The following is a 21,825-nucleotide window of genomic DNA, read 5'->3' as shown; positions in this document are numbered from 1 at the left end:
TTGGCCTATGCTTACAGGGCCTTGTTCAACACTATCCAGCACCTTCAAAAGGAAAAGAATGTCGGTGGATCTGAGGGCAAAGCAACAGTCAGCGCAGCTACTCCAGCTCCAGGCACAGCAGCTTCACCACCCCCAGCGACAAGTACAGTCGCTACTCAAACTTTGGCTGCAATGAACAGAGCAGCTACCCCAGCAGCAAGTACAGCAGCTGCTCAAACTTCGACTGCAACAGACAGCGCGGTTACCCCAGCTCCAAGCACAGCAGCTGTGCCACCCCCAGCAACAAGTACAGTTGCTACTCAAACCACAGCGCTGCACCAGCTACCACAAAGGAGAAACATGACTGCTACTGCTGAACCCAGGACAGAGGTGTTACTGTTTAATTTTTAAACTATAATATCTGATGTTGATTGTTTGATAAATGTACAATCAACAAAGTAGATTTCCACCCTGCCCTTAAAAAAAAGAAAACTCAAACCAAGATTTCTTTAGTCAGGAAAAAATAATTTGGGTCATGACTTTTGTTGGTTTAAGAAGTTACTTATTTGTTGTTATTCTGAATCTAAGCTCAGTGAGGACAAGTGAAGAGGAAAACAAAAACAGTGTGTTCAAAGCCAAAATATGTGATGTCACTAATAGGAGTCACAGTTATCTATTTCAAGCCTTTGGACTTTGCACAGGTGAGTCAATTGTTTATTAAATCTTGCAGTGCTGTTGCTCTGACTATTTCCTCAATACTAAAACAAAAGGTTTTGCCTCACATGTCAATTTTATATCCATTAGTATAGTTTTTCATGTTAAGTAACATTCAACTGAAGTTCTTTCAGGGCATAGATGTTTCAATGCAATTTAATCTGCTGCACTATTGAATTTAAAGCTTCCAGTGAATCACTGATAAAAATAGAGGGGAAAAAGTGTTTCCACTTGATGTAAAACCCTCAATGTCCTTTTATGAAAGTCCTTTGTCATTCTGATCACCTTCCAAACACCTAAAAATCTATTTTGTTTGTGAAACAGTATCTAAGGCTTTTAATAAAATTGGTTTTGTCCCCTTCAAGCCTTGAGGTGGCAATCCATAGATCTGATTGTAGCCAAAGTATTGGGAGTTTGGGGCCTTTCTGAATTTTTCACTGTCAGGGGATCAGCAGATACAGCTTTTTTAAGGTTTTTTGAGCTTTTTTTCAGATATCACAGCTTGACACTGATACTGAAGTAATGCAGAGGAGAGAATCTGAGAGAAGATTTGTCTGAACAGGCTGCAGACATTAATGATGGATACTTTACTTCACTATGCCCAACTTTGTAAAGATTATATTTAAACTAGAACTGTAGCTATATAAGCAAATGTAATTCCTCTATGCTGAACAGACTTTGGCATCTTTACACCATTAATAAATCTGCCTCATGTTTTCTTTCCCTATGGATACTACATTTCTGTCATCTTTTCCTAGGTGGAACTAAGAGCAGCAGGAAAAGAAGATTAGAAAAAAAAAAAAAAAAAGCGCTGATTTTACAGAGGCTTTGCTATAGAATAAGCTTGACAGGTTTGTTCAGCAACTTTAGGTGAAATGTGTAGATTTGAGAGATGAATCTGCTATCAAGTTCATCTTTGATATGAATTTGATCTACTTTGATTATTAAGAGGCCTTGAGATAAAGGTGGCAGTTTCCCATGTCAGTCATTAATCTTCTTAAAATAACAGTGCACAGAAGAAAAATTTAAAATTACCAAACTTTGACCAATTTATCTTCCTTAGTCCCACTTGCTATTTGCATTTTCATTGTGCTTTCTCATCTTGTTTTCATTCTGGTGCCATTAAGAGTTGTAATATGTATATGTATATACACATAAGTCCGTACATATACACAAACATAAATATGCAAGACATTCTGAAGACACTATCTTACTATAAATATTATGTATCATTCAGATGGTCATTTTGATTTTAAGCTACTTTATGATTCTATTACAAGTGAAATTCCTCTAGTCCAATCTAATTCTAATGTTATCTATGTAAGTCTGATGTTACTCCACAGGTTCTTTTATAGTCAGCAGAAAGAAATAAGATCCAGCAAAGCAATTCAACTCACGTTTACCAGGACAGAGCAGAAGAATAGTCATGGAAGGTAACGCCATGGGTGCCCAGTTGTGAGATAGGAATCTGACTATTGCACATCAAAATTTAGCTATTATGAAACCCAGTCTCTGTTACTTGCTTTTTCTGCTAACCTCCTTCTCTTTGGAATACAGACACAGAAACTGCTTGAGAGATCCTACTTTCTCTAAATGTCAGTGGGGTCAGTCCGTCCTGCCTTTGAATTGCTGAAAGCCCTATTACGCTGTCCATGTAGACTGTGATCAAACCTAAATTGTCTGCTATCTATCTGCAACCACAGTTTCCAGCTGGCTGTTCCATATTTTTCTGTCCTGCTTCCATGCTGTTCTGTCTTTTCCCACTCTCTCCCTGAGCCTGAGGTCACATAATAGCTCACTGGAGATAGACGCATAGTCTCATAAGAGCTGATTTTATAAATAAGGAGCCTTCAAAATAAAATAACTAGTAATTTCAAGTTGCAAAAGAAGGGAAACCAGTCAGTGGATTTACAATCCTTATAATTAAACGATCACTTAGTTTGTATGTGCATTTCAGGGTTTGTACAAATAGCTATTCTAGGCTTCACCAAAATTTATTTTCATTCTATAACTCTGCACCTTATATATTGCAAAATTCATGGGCAGTTTAAGACCTCAGAAATGCTTCTGAGAGATTAGAAATACCAATTCAATATGATCATTCACTATTATGGCTGCCTTTTCATAGAATCATAGAATAGTTAGGGTTGGAAAGGACCTTAAGATCATCTACTTCCAAGCCCCCTGCCATGGGCAGGGACACCTCACACTAAAACATATCACCCAAGGCCTTGTCCAGCCTGGTCTTGAACACTGCCAGGGATGGAGCATTCACAACCTCCCTGGGCAACCCATTCCAGTGCCTCACCACCCTAAGAGGAAAGAATTTCCTCCTTATATCCAAGGATACCCCTTGTCCTATCACTAAATGTCCCTAATGAAGAGTCCCTCCCCAGCATCCCTATAGGCCCTCTTCAGATACTGGAAGGCTGCTATGAGGTCTCCATGCAGCCTTCCCTTCTCCAGGCTGAACAGCCCCAGCTTTCTCAGCCTGTCTTCATACGGGAGGTGCTCAAGTCCCCTGATCATCCTTGTGGTGCTTCTCTGGACTTGTTCCAACATTTCCATGTCCTTTTTATGTTGAGGACACAAGAACTGCACACAATACTCCAAGTGAGGTCTCACAAGAGCAGAGTAGTGGGGCAGGATCACCTCCTTTGACCTGCTGGTCACGCTTCTTTTGATGCAGCCCAGGATACGGTTGGCTTTCTGGGCTGCAAGTGCACAATGCCGGCTCATGTTCATTTTCTCATCAACCAACACCCCCAAGTCTTTCTCTGCAGGGCCGCTCTGAATCTCTTCTCTGCCCAACCTGTAGCTGTGCCTGGGATTGCTCTGACTGAGGTGTAGGACCTTGCACTTGGCATGGTTAAACTTCATGAGGTTGGCACCAGCCCACCTCACAAGTGTGTCAAGGTCCCTCTGGATGGCATTCCTTCCCTCCAGCATATCAACCGAACCACACAGCTTGGTGTCATCGGAAACTTGCTGAGGGCGCACTCAATCCCACTGTCCATGTCAGCGACGAAGACGTTAAACAAGACCAGTCCCAACACCAATCCCTGAGGGACACCACTTGTTACTGGTCTCCAGCCGGACATTGAGCCATTGACCACAACTCTTTGCGTGCGGCCATCCAGCCAGTTCTTTATCCACCGAGTGGTCCATCCATCAAATTGATGTCTCTCCAATTTAGAGACAAGGATGTCGTGTGGGACAGTGTTGAACGCTTTGCACAAGTCCAGGTAGATGCCATCAACTGCTCTACCCCTGTCCATCTGTTCCGTAGCCCCATCATAGAAGGCCACCAAATTGGTCAGGCAGGATTTCCCCTTAGTGAAGCCATGCTGGCTGTCACCAAGCACCTTGTTGATTTTCATGTGCCTTAGCATGCCTTCCAGGAGAATCTGCTCCAAGATTTTGCCAGGCACAGAGGTGAGACTGACTGGTCTGTGATTCCCTGGGTCATCCATTTTCCCCTTCTTGAAAATGGGGGTTATATTTCCCTTTTTCCAGTAGTTGGGAACTTCACCTGACTGCCATGATTTCTCAAATATGATGGCCAGTGGCTTAGCAACTTCATTCACCAGCTCTTTACAAATATTTAATCTCTTTTACAAAAGCAGTTATAACTAAAAAATCCATCTAAATAAATATCAACCCACATGAAACCCCAACATTTTTTACCCTATGTGTCAGCATGTCTCTGCTCCTTTTCCTTCCTCTAGGAATCATCTCAGCTAAGCAGAATGCAATAATCATCAATAGTTTTAGTTGAAGTCCAACTTTAATGAAATTCTAGTGATTATTTCATGTAGGTCAAGGAGTTTGCATTATTCTTTGCTCAATAAAACAACATATGGCACATATAGCTTGGGTGAAGGTTTTTTACACCCAAGCCACACATTTTACATTCAAACTAATTCAAACAAATTAATGACATGAAAAACTGATAGTTTAATCTTGAAGATATTAAAACCTGTATAAAAGAGCAGTTTTAGACTTAATGGTGAAGATTCACATTTTACATTAGGAGTTAACAGTGCTCCACCTCTGGAAATGAAATGTTTGAGTTCTAGACTGGCTATTGACATTTTATAGTGTTCATCACTGACAGAGAAAAAGGGAAAAGAATACACTTTACTCACCCAAGGAGTTTGACTGAATGAGTTTTCCATCTAGATCCTGCTTTTTGGGAGTGTCTATAGATTCCCCCTTTGTAAAGGAAAAAATCTTCATACACTTTCATTATAGCTAAAAAATAAGGCAAACAACAAAAACCAGGAAAAATCAGCAGTCAGCAAATATTTCTTCAATTCTTGTTTTCTCCTTGCATTTTACCAGTGAGATTTTTTTGTGTGTTGGACTGTGTAAGTGTACTTTGCAATTACACTAAATTCACTTATTTCAGAAGTTCACTGCTGTGAGTGATCCGAGAGAAATATTCTAACAGAGTTCCCTCAAAGGTCTCTTGTCAAATTAATTGGGTTTCTATGTCATAAAAATTCCCTATCATAGACTTTTTCCAGTACAATGAGAAGAAATATTGCTTTGTGTAGGTTTACTTATGTTTTCTCAGTTCCATTGAAATCCAGTTCAATAAAACAAATATCAAGGTTCATGTACAAAATCCTCAGTTCTGACAGGCACCTGCATATTCAGGAGAAGTATTTAACAGACAATGCATATCCTGTGAAATACAGTGGAGTAACCTGTATGCCTTTTTATGAAACCCAGATACAGCGCAATAAGTACACAGCAATCTTCTTACGGAAAACTAAATTGTATATATGCTCATTATGCCTTTCAGCTAAAAGTGTGGGAATAAACCTCCTCTGTATCCATAAAAGTGTAAGACTGAAGAGCTGATGAGCTTGGCATTTTATGCCAAAGAATGAAGATTGCAATTTGAATTTTATTTTTATTCATTATTTCCTAGGAATATCATTCATTTCTCTTTTATGAAAAATTTGTTTAGTTTATTTTCCACATTTGGTCTTCCACCTTAGTATCATTTGCCTTGTTATATCTGGGCTACAGATCCAGAGAAATGAAAGTATTTCCCGGTTTGCATTACCTTTAGAATCCAGTGAATGAGAAGCATTACATAAGAGCTTAACTTCAACTTAGTTTTAGCTTATGATTTTAACAGTCTTAGACTGCCACACATCTTGGAACATAAGAATTAGTAAAATCCAGTTTCCTACAGTCTTGCATCTTGGGAGTCCCATAAAGTAAATATGTATTGTACTGACCATTTTTATGTGATTGGACCATTTATACTGTATGTGCCTGGTATAGATCTGTGGTATCCATTAAGGTGAGCTCATGCTGCAGTTTTTTTGTGTCTGGCATACTTTCAAATTTCTTTTTTCCTACCTGCATAAACTCAAAGGAAATTAACTATTTTTATAACCTCTTGGCCTCTATCATACTTGGCTGAACACAGAAAACATTCACAAATTTTAGGGGATGAAAGAAAACAGCTAAATAAATGGTCAAATGAGCCCATATGCCCAGGAAACCTGGCTAAAAAAATACTTTGCTAATGAGGTCTCTCACATAAAAAATGTATGCCAACAAAAATGCATGTGGAATAAGCAGCCATGATGCTACCTAGGTGGCAAGTCTGGGGGAGAGATAAATCATTTAAATCAGAAAAAAAGTTAAATGCTTTTAATGAATAATGTTACATCTTCTGCCAAGTTGTCTGCAGAACCAGAGCTCACACATATTGACAGCAATAGACTGGAAAATAATGCATTCTTTTTGACTCTCCTCTCCGTCCCTCCGGGAGCAGGGGGAGGGCAAGAAGGGGGGGTCCTCGATTGTTGTCAGCCTGGCACCACTCACTGGGAGTGAGTGAACAAGTTGCCTGACTGGGTTTAAACCATGACACTTTATTCTTGGTTTCTAGCTGCAAGCTCAGGACTCTGTTAGAGCTCTCTGCAAAGGTTTATTCCCTCCCTCCCCCTAGGCTCACCACTGTATAGAGCTAGGAGTTTAACTCCTGCTGGTGTCCCTGTACTGCTATGCAAAATTCCAGCTGTTGAGGTTTCTGAGATTCAGAGAAGCTTGTGGAGGGAGAGTTTTAAAACAGTACAGAGGAACAGAAAGGGAAAAAAAGACTCCCACTGGCCTTAGTCCAGGTGAGGATGTCAGAGGAGAAGCGCAGGTGATCAGTCTTTTAAAAAAATATTGTAGAAGCTTCCCTGGATTTTGTTTTGATATCTTGGCCAAAGGGAGGCAAAGAAATAGGGGTGAGTGCAAGGACTGCAGAATTCACTTCTCCCACAGTAGGTCTGAGGTTAGAAGATCACATCTATCATCAGGCTGAGACAGGATAAGGTAGTTTCATTTCTAAATCACATTGTTATTTGAAATCAAGTTCCATATATTCAGTTTCAGAAAACAATTTATTCTTTATCAGGAACTCTAAGTCAAAAACATGTACTTGGCTCTGAGAAGAAACATATCTAAATTATTTCCACTAAAATGAAATAGAAAATTTGAAGTGTATTTCCAGAATAACTTTAGTCTATGTGAGAGAATTTTATCCACGATTACATATCTCCATTATGTGTGCGTGTATGAATATATATTTCTCTATATATGCAAATATATATACCTGTGTATTTGCATATCTATTTACCTATGTGTGTATATATCCCTGCAATCAGGAGCTAAATAATGATACAGTCTTTGGAATAAAGTGAGTTGGGTATGTGAAGTGTAAGGTAGACAGTGAGATGATAATTCAAAATCAAGCACTGAAATATTTTATTTCGTAACTCTGTCCTGATATGGATTGTGACTTGGACAGGATGAGATGATCACAGTCCACCAGCCAACTTTGTTCCCTCCCATGTAGAAGAGACTTTGTATTTTCCGAAATGAATGGATTATTAATGAATCAGTAGAGCTAGTGATTTTCCTAAGGTTGACAGTAACTCATGTATCAACTACCACAGTCACGCTGAGCTGTCAGATCTGTACATATAAAAGAAGTAGATTATAAAATTCTTAAATAAGAATTTGTGTCTCATAGACATATGAAGATATAAAGAACTAAAAGCACTTGCTACAAAAAGAACTAGAGTGTAACGCTGTACATTAATGTAGCCTAGTATTTTCTCCGGATCTTTTTCTTGTGTTAGCAAATTAAATACACCTTTTTTCTTTCCAATATCATAATAGCTGAAATTATAACCTTCGCAGGGTCAAAACTTTAATGTATTACCAAGAATGTGTTTCTTTTTCTTTTGATTGAGACTGACTACTGTGACAGGAAGGATTGCTTTCCTTCATCAGCATTATAACTATCAGAACATTATCGAAAGTCCATTTTAAAAAAAAGACAAATGGGCAACATTAGATTGTTCATTTGAATGCTTTTAAAGCATTGATGAAGCTTCACTGTGTTTATTTGAAATCAGATTTTTTTAAAAAACTAGTGTTCATTATTTGCATCTAAAAGTGCTAATAGCTCAGTTCCTGACCCATTAAAACAATGAGGTATGTCAGAGACAAATTGTCATTCAAATTTGACAGCTGTATAGGAGAAACTTTTCAACTACATTCCTACACATACTGTTTCATAATTGTTAAAAAATATGCATTTTCCTTAACATTCAATATGCCCCAAATCCATGTACATTCATGATCAAACAGGATGACTTTCTACATCATGATCTTGAAAGGATCTTGAATATTTTCCAGGTATTAAACATTACATATTAGATAAGACTGGTTATAAACACTTTGTAACTTCTTGAGGAATGACAAGTGAATAAATAATGGAAAAATCTCTTTCGGTAGAAGACCTTTTGCAGAAAGTTTTGGGGAAAAAAAAAAAGTATGATATGATTTGAAAATTAGAAGTATGCACTAATTTCATTTGTAGTACAGGAAGATAGAAGAGAGAATCAGTGGTGAACTACTGAGTCATAATTAGGACTCTTAAAAATCTCATTATAACAAAAAGAAAAAATGGAATGTGATTTTACTCAGTCATACACACTCTCAGTCATAAACTCTTCTTCAGATTTTTCTACAAACAGCATTACCTTAACCTGACTAGACATTTTCTCTGAAAAAGCATTGACATTTAAAAAGAAAAATTGTATGAATTATTGTGTGGTTAAAACCTAACAAATGGCTGAACATAGATTATTTTATGTGGAAGATTTAGTAATGACAGATTAATCCAGCAAACTGTATATACATGGACTACAAATGCAATATTAGAGAGAAGCCCCAAAATTTTTCTTGAGGATAGTAATCTTTTCATTTTCTTAAAGCCAGCAGAAATTACTGCATTCACTTCTAGATCAAATGCAGCATGAGAAAGAATATTTTCCTTGAGCAAACAAACTTGAGTAGAACAAAAAGGACTGATGATTTTGAGCTTGTCAAGTTTGAGCTTCAGATTAATTGCAACTTCCCACAAAAAGAGCTTTAATAAGTAATTTCAACTGCATGACATACTGAAATGAATTAAATCTAAGAATCAAGACCATTTTGATAATAAATTGGAGGTCATGATAATTTGCCATATAATTGAGGGCAATAGAAACAAAGAAGTCACCTGAAGTAAAAGGCTTTGGTTTTTTCTTCAAGATGGGTGGACATCCTGAACTATGACATTTCCCCATCACCCCAAACTCCACAGCTCTCAACCTCTCCAGTTACACTGACCTGAGGGTTGAGCAGGAACCTGCATTTTCAGGTGCTGCCAGCACCATCAGTGACTCCAAACAGACAGTGTTCAGGCTAAACATTTCTGCAGTTCCTCATTCCTTGATGAAGTCTCTTTATTTCTCTAAGAGGTCAGGGATCTCCATTGCAGGGTTCAGCACAGAATTTCAAAACTAGCAGCCCTCTACAACCACGAATATTTGGGTTCTGAAAGGGAGAATTCTGGAAGTATTCCAGAACTTAAGGATTTGTTGGAGGGCCCATATACTGCACCATTGCCTTCAGGCTTGGTGGGTTAGGCTCAGCTAATGGGGAATCAATATCAGCCCTAAAGAGGAGAGCTTTGCTAACGTTTACCTCCTCCTGCACATCCCCAAATTACTATTTCATCAATAAGCAAGAAAATGTCATGGGAAAAAGGCACATTTCCAGCACACAGATTTTCAACAAATCCAGCTCAAGACCATTTTACTCATCATAGTCTATGTTGCAGTATATCCAACTTTAGGGGCACTAGTTGCCCACCAAACATCCCTGGATGAACTACAGTGCATATGTCTGTCCTATTCACTGTGGAATATAATTTGCGTTTTCTAATATTTTGATACAGGGACATTGCACACTTCAATTATTTCAATAATAATATTATCATTTTCCAAACTTACCATACCTTGCACTGGTCCTTTGTCCATGATTTCTTTCATTATATCAGTTTCCTGAAGGAAGGTAAGAACAACAGCAGAGAGGGCAAGGGAAGATAACACATTCTATTACATAAAATTAAAACTCATACTAATTTACAATTATGTACATAACATCTATAATTTTCAAGCCCCAGAGGAGAAAACTGGGTGAACAGCATTAACTTACTTTTGAGGAGACCCTGTAGTGGGCGGCACACCGGTATAACCGATTGGATTCCACCAAAGCGTTTGGACATGGTCCATTTGTATGGTTTTTCCCATATTCGCTTGACACATAACAGTGACTTTCACCTGATGGCTCCAGGTGGCTCTTCCAAAATGATGGATAACAAGCATAGGACACAACCCTGTTTAGTTATTAAAAAAAAAAAAAAAAGTTGATAAAAAACTTCCTTAAACATTTTTATAGTTTTATTTTAAGTTGGAACACTGACAAAGTATATGACAAAACAGGTGAGACTGCATAGGTACCAGAGAGGTGGGACTTACTGCAATTTGACAGCTTGGTTATTTTGCAGTAACATTCAGACTGTTCCTTAGTGGAAAGACAGGTTTATGTTTGGAAGTGAATGTGGACCAAAGAGCAAACAGAGACAAACTTTGTGACTTATAAACTTGCGAAGTTCAGTGTGCACAAAAGCCTGGGGACTATCCCACGGGGCTCAGGCCACAGGGGTCTTCCTATCAGTTCCTGATTATTGGCAGCAATGAGCCTCTCGAGGAAAATAAATGACAGGTTGTGGCATGATATCACAGGGGCATCTACATCTCTAAAATTATGTTCGCTATTTCTTAGAAAAATATCTATCTCAAAATATTTTCTGAATGCTTAGAGAGTTTTTGGTCACACATAGAGCAATTTAATTTTTCCTACCATTTATTATAAATCTGCATTAAAACTTTCAATTTCAAAGTTTTAGAGTTTATATAAAGAAAATATAAGTAATTTTTAACACTTTTAAATTAAATTCCATATTCTACAAAGATTAATTTAAAAATATAAATTCAAGTAATTACTGGGCAGTTCATTCTATCAAAGATTTCAATGTGCAAAAATTCATTTATGTAAAGAATAATGGGGGAAACGTGTAATAGCAAATACATGTCTCCTATGAAAACAGGCTAAGTGGGAGTTCTTCAGCCTGGAGAAGAGAAGGCTCATGGGAGACCTTATATCAGCCTTTCAGTACCTAAAGAGGCCTACAAGAAAGCTGAAAACAGACTTTTTACAAGGGCGTATAGTGATAGAACAAGAGGTAATGGCTTTGTATTGAAAGGGGATAGATTTAGATCAGATGTTAGGAAGAAATTATTCATTATGAAGGTGGTGAGACACTGGCACAGTTTGCCCAGAGAAGTTGTGGCTCCCCCATCCCTGGAAATGTTCAAGGCCAGGTTGGATAAGGCTTTGAGCAACCTAGTCCAGTGTAAGGTGACCCTACCCCTGGCAGGAGGTTGGAACTAGATGACCTTAAGGTGTTTTCCAACCCTAACTATTCTGTGACTCTATGTATTGCCTTTTTTTTTTTTAAAGAAAAAAAAAAATCTTCCAATAACGAAGATTTTATCTGTCCAACACATTCATGAGACATCACTTGGAGTATTGTGTGCAGTTCTGGTGTCCTCAACATAAAAAGGACATGGAAATGTTGGAACAAGTCCAGAGGAGGGCCACGAGGATGATCAGGGGACGGGAGCTCCTCTCATATGAAGATAGGCTGAGAAAGTTGGGGCTGTTCATCCTGGAGAAGGGAAGGCTGCGTGGAGACCTCATAGCAGCCTTCCAGTATCTGAAGGGGGCCTACAGGGATGCTGGGGAGGGACTCTTCATTAGGGACTGTAGTGACAGGACAAGGGGTAACGGTTCAAACTTAAACAGGGGAAGTTTAGATTGGATATAAGGAAGAAGTTCTTTCCTGTTAGGGTGGTGAGGCACTGGAATGGGTTGCCCGAAGAAGTTGTGAATGCTCCATCCCTGGTGGTGCTCAAGACCAAGTTGGACCGAGCCTTGGGTGCCATGGTTTAGTGTGAGTTGTCCTTACCCACGGCAGAGGGGCTGGAACTTGATGTTCTTAAAGTCCTTTCCAACCCTAACTATTCCATGATTCTATGATTCTATTTCTAGTTATAGGCTTTAAAGGCTTAAAGACATTTAACTGATTTTGACAGTTGAGTGATTGAGGAGGTGTTGTGATAACTCACCTGTGACTTATACCCATGCTAATTTTGTATTTGAAAATCTCCAAAGTGCTAAAATCAAATGATCTTTGAAGCACAGGTTAGGAGCCTTCATTGCATTCAATGGAAAAGGGCAATAAAAATGAGGTTGTTTCAAGGAAAGGTAAGGAAGTGTTTTAATTCTTTACCTTGGCAATACATCAAATGAATTGCTGCTTCATACAGTAAGTTTGTTTCAAGTAGTTTACCATGAATTGTTCAGCCATTTTGACTGCTTGGCTTAGTTGAACATCCTTTTTACTTCACTAAAATGAAGGAAAAAGTGTGTATTTAAAATGCACCTACTAACAATCTCAAAGGTGCACTGAATCTTCCACTTATTATTTTATCCTTGTTATGAGATATTGCAATCTTCTAGTTTTCTACTTTGCACTGCTAGATGTTTCCAAAACAACATACTCATTTCTGTACAGTGCCATGGAGGCTTATGGGAGGGTTCCTTTTAAAGAGTCTAATTAAATAGTTCATTGAAGCAGAATATTTTAAAATAGGCAGTCTTATTGAAAGGATATGCACTTAAGTAGCTCACCAATTGTCCTGAACTTTCTGAACCTGAAGAAATAAAATCTGTATTTCATTTAATGTTCTAGTTTTTTTTTTCATTTGTGCTTACCTGTGTATACTTAGTTGCCAGGAATTTTACAAGCTGAGTACATACATGCTTCAGCTACTTTGAGTAAGTCATGGCATTTTCCCATTATCATTTGGTGGTATAAAAATTGACCTGAAGAGAATGTCTTTTTGATTACCAAATTCTTTCTGCCTGAACTAGACGAACACACACAGAAGATCAAAAAAGCAGTAATTCTGCCTGCTTGAAAAGGGATTTTCCATCCAAAGTTGTTAGGTTGTTAGGGTGTCGTTACTTAGGTACTCACTGGCAACCTCTTTTATTCCTTTCTGAATATCTGAAATTATTCTGGATTCCCAGATTTCCAGTGGGGAATGTATTTAGGCCAAATATACATGAGCTGTTATTAATAATTTAAAAATTTCTTATGTTTTGCTTCTATTGTTAGATAAAAAGAAACCTTTGTTTTGTATATTTAGACATATCATATATGTAAATATAAAATGTTTCTATCTCTAATAAATGCGTCTATAAAATATATTTATAAAATATATCTATCTCTACATACATAATCATTCTAGTCACCACTGATCACCAAGTTCCAAAAGAAATATACTGCTGATGAGTGTAATCAGGCCTTTAAGGCAAGTAAGGTGAACAGATACCCTCCTCAGAGCATGATCTGGTATAGGCAGGGCAGGAGCAGGTGATTGCAACCCTGTGTAAGAAATGGCATGACGCTATTCCTCAGGTGTACTTACAAACATCTCAGAGAGAGACAGCAAAGTAAAAATTCATTCTTGGAGTAGGGATTTTTTTTCCCCTCCTTTCAGTTGGATTGTCCCTCTGGAGTTGTCACAGGTTCTGCATGGATGGGTCTTACTTCTATGGCAATAGAAGTGAAGCACCGAGTGACACACTGGCATACTGGAGCTGTGTGGTAATCCAAACATGATGATTCATTCTGGACTAACAGTCACTTTTGAATCCTTTCACTAGCCATATTCTGCAGTCATGATTAACAGAATTCAACAGCTCTTTACTGAAACATGAGTTCGTACATGCTGAAGCATCAGAACAGTTAACATTAAATGCATTTCAGAAAGACCTTGCCAGAAAAGTCATAGAGGAAAAATAAAATAGAGAAATAAATAAGAATGCATTTATATGTGCAGATACATACACATATAGAAAAATACTACCAGGAGAAAGCAGCATTCAGAGAGAAGCAACAAAAGTCTCCAGTGTGTTCCTACATTCTTGAGAGAATTTATCTGAAGTCATTTTTATATGTTCAATCTAATGAAATTTTTTGCGGTTTTATCATATTTGAATTGTGTTGAATTTTATCACATCTGAATTGTGAGGTGAGAATATAATCTCAAATATTAGATTATGTTATTAGCAAGTTGACCAAAACTAATAGCAATAACATCCTTATCATACCTGGAAATTGCTAACAGCCCAAGGTACAAATCAGATCAAGCCCTGATTAGAAGCAGTAGTTTTGTTCAAACGTGTAACCTTTTACTATATGAAAAAAAAATGTTTCTTCCTCATTATTGAAGTCTATAATCTTTTCATTTCCCTTACTAGATAAAATAGGTGTTTTCAAACCACACTGATTTCTCCTAAATTGTGGCTTGCAACTGAAATGTCTAAAATTAATAATAAATAGAAATAGAATATGGATTTATTCTTTAATCGATGGAGAAAGAGAGAGAGAGAGAGTTTGACAGTGATTCTGCTCCACCTGGAGAGATTTCACTATTAACTGGGTGCTCAGTGATTCTGACAAGTCAGGTCCTAGCACTGGCCTAACCTTGAGCTTCATGAAGGTCTTTCATTGACTTCAGTGAGGATAGTCTAAGTCAGCACTTGATTTTCCTCAAAATCCATCAAAATCATGAGATAAGCATACTTCAGAAATCGGGAAAACAGAAGATTTAAAACAGTATTGAACACCTGCTGTGAAAATTTACAAGCCCACAAAGAAAATCAATGCACTTTCTCCCTATTGCAAGGAATGGAGATAATGAAAAAAATTGATTGCAATATATTGGTTCATAAATAAAAGTCACCTGAAAGTGCAAGGAAGCAAGCACTATTTAACAGGGCTCATTCAAAAGACACTTCAGACTTTTATATCATAAATTTACATCTTTTTTTTCATTGTCAAAAGTAAATAGTTATGGATTATAGGGTTTCAGCTACAAAAATTATTCAATTATCAGTCCAATGAATCAAAAATTTTTATTCTGTTTTTCGTTGTTGTCTGTACTATTTACTCTTGGCCACTGTCAAAGACAAAATATTGGGCTAGATGGACCCTTTCTCAGGTACAGCATAGCCATTGTTGCGTGCTTCCAGTATCTGTCCTCAGAAATATTTGAATATTTTCCGTAAGGTGTTTATTTGTGTCTGGAACTCTTGGAAGAGGACTCGAAATATCATTTAAACTTGAGGAAAGAACATCAGGATTAAAGAATGTTGTTTATAAAAATAGTTGAGTAAGACATATCATCAGTGTAGTAGTACACTGATGATGAATTAGTGATCAGGGACAAGAATGGGCAGCCAGCAAAGGTCTGTGAGAGCTCAGTGATGTTGTACATGTTGCATCTGACCCTGTGGGGACAAGAAAACTGGATAAACGACTAAGAAAATAGTCTCAGACTGTGAAGATGTATTGGAGATCTAGATAGTCTCAAAAAAACTGTGGTTGTTCTCACAACTGCCTGGCAGATTCTTTAATCACTCATCACTGATCACCAATAAGCTGCAAGAAGCTGGTGAATACCACAAGCCATCTCAGGTGACTGAGCAATAATGCAAGTACTGGGGAATTGGGAGGTGAAAAGACAGCTCCCACGTGTGCTCTGGCGAACTCAGGTGCCCTACCTGTATGCTTCCAGCCTCACAGGAGTCAGAAAGCCTGCTCTGCACACCATTTTCACACTGGTGCTCTGCGGTCAGAGAGAGAGCAATCTTTTCACTACTTCGTTTACACCAGCATGAGCTCCTGTGTGAGTACAGCTTGGTTGATAACCAAGTACCTCATACAGTCTCAGCCCGTTACATTTTCCTTATAGAAATAAATTAACCCTTGTACACTTAATCTGCCTCTGCAGAACAGGCAGTGACACTACCCACACTGCTTCAGGTAAAAGAAATTTAGCTTTCCGGTACAGGAAGAATCTTACTACTATGGGCTCATGGTGGTTATGCCCATGAAGAAATAACAGTCAGAGGGAACAGAAGACTAGGCAGTTTTCTTATTGTTGCATTCTTTTTGGCTTTTCCTCTACAATTAGATTGCTCCAACTGCTGTGGAGACAATACTTATTAAAATGGATCTCTTAGCAACACTGGCAATTCTTGTGCTCCTGCCCTCAACATCGTAATCAAGCAAACAATCCAGTGAGAAAGAGTATTTACTGTCTTAGGAACATGAGTTACTGACTAAAGGAGCCTGTTCTTCTACTTACAGAAAAGTGTTGGTTAAAATGTTAAGTTATAATTTTCATCTGTTCATGAATGAAGCTTCTGCCCATGAGGTAAAACCCCCATTAGTTGTTGATGGGTTTTTGGATAGAATCCATTAGCGCCCACAGTAATCGTTCAACTAAAGGGTCTCACACTTAAAACCTTTAAACCCTGAGACAGAAAGACAGAGGAACACTTGATGTAAATTCTCCACATAACAATACAAAATCCCTGTCAGATCAGAAATAGCTTGGTACACTTGAAGAAATCAGAATGATCACTCTTTATACTGTGTCTGTGTGAATGACAGTGCTTTGGTCTTCATTTAGATTACAGGCTGCCATGTCAAATATGACATCCGATGCATCATGCCTGACATTCTTTTGCTCTTTCCATGGTTTGTTTCTTTGTTTGTTTTTAAACTAAAATTTAAAGTTGACAGACAGCACACCCAAGATACTTCTGTCTGTCAGTATCAGGCATATCAAAGCTAGAGTAAGGGTATGAAAGTGAGAGAGGAAACAGATTTTGGTAGTAAGCAAAAAAGATAAAAAATTTTCTATAATTTATGCTGAGAAACAGCAGAATGTAACACAGTATATAATATCTGGTTGTTCCATATTCTCCTGGGAGCCATTTCCAGGCACATGAAATTCAAGAGGTTGACTGAGAACAGGCAGATTTACCATGGTAAGTTATATCTCACCATGATGAGATGATGAGATGACCTGGCCATGATGAAATGACTGCCTCTACAGAGAATAAGAAAAGCAGTGGACATCATTTTCCTTGACTTCATGAGTGTTTTCAGCATGGTCTTCTGTGGTGGTGTTCTAGCTTACTGGACTAGATGCCAGCAGTGTGCGCTCGCAACCCAGAAAGCCAACCATATCCTAGGCTGCATCAAAAGGAGCATGACCAGCAGGTTGAAGGAGGTGATCCTGCCCCTCTACTCTGCTCTCGGGAGACCTCACCTGGAGTACTGTGTGCAGTTCTGGTGTCCTCGACATAAGAAGGACATGGAAATGTTGGAACAAGTCCAGAGGAGGGCCACGAGAATGATCAGGGGACTGGAGCTCCTCTCATATGAAGACAGGCTGAGAAAGTTGGGGCTGTTCATCCTGGAGAAGGGAAGGCTGCATGGAGACCTCATAGCAGCCTTCCAGTATCTGAAGGGGGCCTACAGGGATGCTGGGGAGGGACTCTTCATTAGGGACTGTAGTGATAGGACAAGGGGTAACGGTTCAAACTTAAACAGGGGAAGTTTACATTGGATATAAGGAAGAAATTCTTTCCTGTTAGGGTGGTGAGGCACTGGAATAGGTTGCCCAGAGAAGCTGTGAATGCTCCATCCCTGGTGGTGTTCAAGGCCAGGTTGGACAGAACCTTGGGTGACATGGTTTAGTGTGAGGTGTCCCTGTCCATGGAAGGAGGGTTGGAAGTAGATGATCTGAAGATCCTTTCCAACCCTAACTATTCTATGATTCTATGAGTTGCTTACAAGGTCAGTAAGTGAACTGAACTGGCATGCTGACAGGCCAAATGATCAAAGTAACTGGTGCCTGTTTGCTAGTGACATTCTTCATGAGCCAACACAGCGACAGCACTGCCTTGCATCTCAATAGAGATCTGGACAGTGGGACATAAAGCAGTAAGGCACCCTCAGTAAATTTGTGGAGGATGCCAAATTGGTGGGGAGTGGTTAGTGTTTAGCAGTCCTTTCATTCAGAGCAACATCACAGGCTAGAGAAATGAGCTGACAGAAACTTCATGAAGTTCAAGGAAGGCAGAAAATAATCCTGCTTCTGAGCCAGAGCTGCCCATGCAGAAGTACTGGAAGGGCATTGCCTGTGCAGTTTCACAGAGAAGGACCTGTGGTCCTGATGGGCACAAAGTTGAACACGGATTAGCAGTGGGCCCTCCCAGCAAACACAGACAATCAATACTGGCTTGTCTTAGCAAGAATATAGCCAAGACATTGTGAGAAGTTATTATTCTCTTCAAATTGTCACTTTTGTGGTTACATGTGCGGTACTGTATGGGATCCCCAGTGAAAACACTGACAAACTGAGCAAATCCAATGGAAGGCACTTAGAGGTCTGAAGCACATGATATGGAAAGAGAGGGTGAGGCAGCTAGATTTGCTCAGCCCAGAGAAATGAAAGCTAAAAGGGAATCTAATTACTGCCTTTCACTATGTAACGAGAGGTTGTAGAGGAGACAGAGCAAGACTCTTCTTGGAGATACACAGTGAAAAGCTGAAAGGTACCATCACAGGCTGTACTAAGGAATATGCTGATTAGATATATGAAAAAGCAAATGTTTGACCACAAAAGTGGTCCTGAAGGAAAGGCTGTGGAACCTCCATTCTTGGAGATACTCAGAATATGACAGGGGGTATGGCCTGAGCAACCTGATCTAATTTCAGAGTTAGTCATGCTTCGAGCAGAAAGTTGGACTAGGTGACCTCCAAAACTTCATACCAAGCTAAATCATTCTGTGATTCTAAAAATTATTATATGTAATTTTAAAAAAGCTTCTAGCTCTTTGTGTGGAGTTTGAGAGATGTTAACTTTGCTTAGTCCCACCTGAAAAATGTCTAGATATACTCTTTGTTACAGTGTCGCATACTGGCACAATCTTGGGATGGGATGATGGCTATTTGCTTTACAGAAAGACAATGTTTGATCTTTTGAATATTAAAAATGTTGTCTCATGCAACTGCCTGCTTACTCAAGGTTGTTTAATGTGAAGAGCCTGTAGCCCAAAAACCATAGAAGTTTTGAATCCCCTTACAGTATTGTCTTTAACATAAAAAGCTTTCTTGTTTATCTTGCTTTAGAGAGGATACCATTTTCCCCAGTTGTATTACAGCTAATAACAACATCTAGATATAATAAGGCTTAAATGGGAGCAGGATGGTTGAAGAGTTTTCTCACTGAGAGCTCTCATTCAAAATAATCTTCACTCACTTCTTCAGGAATGCTAGGTTGTTCTTCATAAAAGTGATTTAAAGAAGGTATAAATGAGAGAAAGTGACAGTCTTGATGAAGTAATACGGTTAACCGGGGCAAAGCTGAATGCTTCTTTTTGAAAGGTCAGAAATTATCATTGTAACACAAGCAACACTGTATCCTAAGCAACTAGACCAAGTTAAAATTACCTAGACAGATGGATTAAATATTTACCCATGCGTTTTCAGATATCTCCAAGCACCATCAATACTTCCACCATTACATCCATGATTCCTGGTATCACAAGAGATCAAATTCTGAACAGAAAGGTTGTCTGTCATCTGACCACCAGAATGAATTGTTATCCTATCTGCCGCAACACCTGTTTTGAAACAAATATTCCATTATCAAAACCAAATAATTACAGCTTCACATTGGTTATTGTGAAATAGGGACTGAAATACAACTTCAATATCTTTTGTCTGTGCAGATACCTTTACAAAACAATACAGATTTAATTAGTACAGATGTTCGAGAGAGGATGGTGAAACTGCAAATCATCATGAGCAACTTTGCTGTAAATCAACAGATTTACTGGTTATCATAAAGTCCCATATATGTAAACACAAATGAAGCATTTACGTAATTTAGTCTGATGGTTTCTAGTATGTTTGTAAATGCATATTCATTTCTGTTTGACTTCAGCAGAAGATGCAAATACTACCCCACCTCTCTGCAGCTGAATCTCCAAATCTCTCCTCTTCCTTTTTTACCTTCCCTACTTTAGTTGAGAAAAAGAAGAAAGGCAAAAATGAACAGTCCTATGAAGGAAAAAATTCAAGACTGAATGTATTGGTTTTAGTGGAAAGAATATTTGGAATTGTTCATACTAATGTGTAGAAGTGGGATTCATTGGAGCACCCTCCCTTATTACACAAAATTTTTCTTCTGAGACAGACACCTTAGATGTCTGAACTCAATCAGATAGTCATAATTCTAAGTACTAATATATTTATGCACTGATTTGAAGGCAGGCTAGGCTAAGTTGTGTGTGAAATTAAGCTACTCTTCCTTTCTTTAATGAGTGATAATGAAACAATTATTAGGCCCCAATCCCAGCCATTACCTGTTCTTAAATTATATTTTTATTATTGTTAAACTTTATTTTTCAACCTGAAAAGAATAAAAAGCACCCACCTTGAAATCTAAAGCACTATTGAAATCAGCACTAACTTCAGTGAACTCTGGACATGACTTCAGAAGAGTCAATCTGCTGATAGCAGCTGATAGCAACTGTGTTCTTTACTTTTTTGATATGTCAGATGAAGGTGAATTTATTTTCATAAATGTAAAAACTTTTTACTGAAGAGCTCTGGAATACTCACAGGAATTACTCATGATAAGAAAAATGATGCAGTAGTGTTTGTCTATTTGTTGAGCAACAATTAATCTTACCAAGAAGGATTGAAAATTCAGATTGAAAATGCTAGAGGCACCTAAACAACATAGGAAGGCATCTCATAGTATTTAACATTGAAAAGAACTATGTGAATTAAGAACAAAAGATTCAATTACAAAAGGGAAAATTTAGACTGAAGATCTGGAAAGTCTTTCCTTCTGTAAACTCTGTTCATCTTTGCAATAATTTGTCCAGAGAGCTGCTAGAAGCTTTCTTGGTTTCCTCTTTTATAGCTACACTGAACAAGACATATTAGTAACAGAGTGCCTTCAGTCTCTTTGCCAGGGAGCTGGGATTAATTGAACTAAATGTTCCTTTCCTTCTCTTACTGCTGTGATTTAAGGAAGTGGTTGCAGAAACCTACACCCATGAGGACCCACTGGCCAGGTTAAGTCATAAAGACTGATTGCAAAATTTTTCTTCTCTATCTTTATATGTACCAATATATACTGAGATTTACTGCAACATAAGAAAAATGAACATAAATGATTGCTGTACCTTCTTTTGTGTAAGTGACACAAACACTTGTGTCCATTTCTCCTAAAACCAGAGGTTGCAGCACATGCAGTTTGAATTACCTTACTGACATTTCCTTTCTTGCCGAATCTGAAAACAGTTACTTCCACAAATATTTGAGCAGTTTCAGGGTTTTCTTCTCATAAAATTATTGAAAAGGTTATACTTAATTTGCTGGAATAGCAATGGTTGGACAATGGTAAATGGTAATGTAAACATACATTTACCATTACAAACCCCCCCCCCGTTTTAAGCTTTGAAGTCAAGAATGCAATTGTGCAAGCAAGGGGTGCAGGTTTTTAAAAAGTTACTCTATCAATTACAAAAAAGTGCATTAGTTAATTTATTTTCTGCTTTCTGTCACCAAAACACCTCCCTGTGTTACATGAACTTATGAAAAGCCAACAAATCTCTACAGCTTAGATGGACTTCTTAAGACTTCGGGATGACTTAAAGGGAAAGCTGTAGAAATGTAAATGTTCTTAGTTGGTGATAAAAAGTGAACAG

At 38.2% G+C, this 21,825-nt stretch overlaps 1 protein-coding gene across 1 annotated transcript in view; it reads right to left on the bottom strand.

Moving 5' to 3' along the window:
- TINAG (tubulointerstitial nephritis antigen) overlaps positions 1-21,825 on the bottom strand; it is a 55,156-nt gene that overhangs the window by 14,982 nt on the left and 18,349 nt on the right. The window contains exons 6-9 of the mRNA XM_057414020.1: positions 19,578-19,725; positions 10,261-10,441; positions 10,061-10,106; positions 4,842-4,947 (exon numbers count right to left, since the gene is read on the bottom strand). Coding sequence (XP_057270003.1) covers positions 4,842-4,947; positions 10,061-10,106; positions 10,261-10,441; positions 19,578-19,725 — 481 coding nt within the window. The remainder of the gene's footprint in view (positions 1-4,841; positions 4,948-10,060; positions 10,107-10,260; positions 10,442-19,577; positions 19,726-21,825) is intronic.

This window comes from Pezoporus wallicus, unplaced genomic scaffold, assembly GCF_028554395.1.
Source record: "Pezoporus wallicus isolate ANWC-B61680 ecotype Strahan unplaced genomic scaffold, APGP_CSIRO_Pwel_v1 contig_6428, whole genome shotgun sequence".
In the NCBI taxonomy this organism is placed as follows: domain Eukaryota; kingdom Metazoa; phylum Chordata; class Aves; order Psittaciformes; family Psittacidae; genus Pezoporus; species Pezoporus wallicus.
The sequence above is the reverse complement of the archived record's forward strand: the minus strand, read 5'-3'. Positions and strand labels throughout refer to the sequence as shown.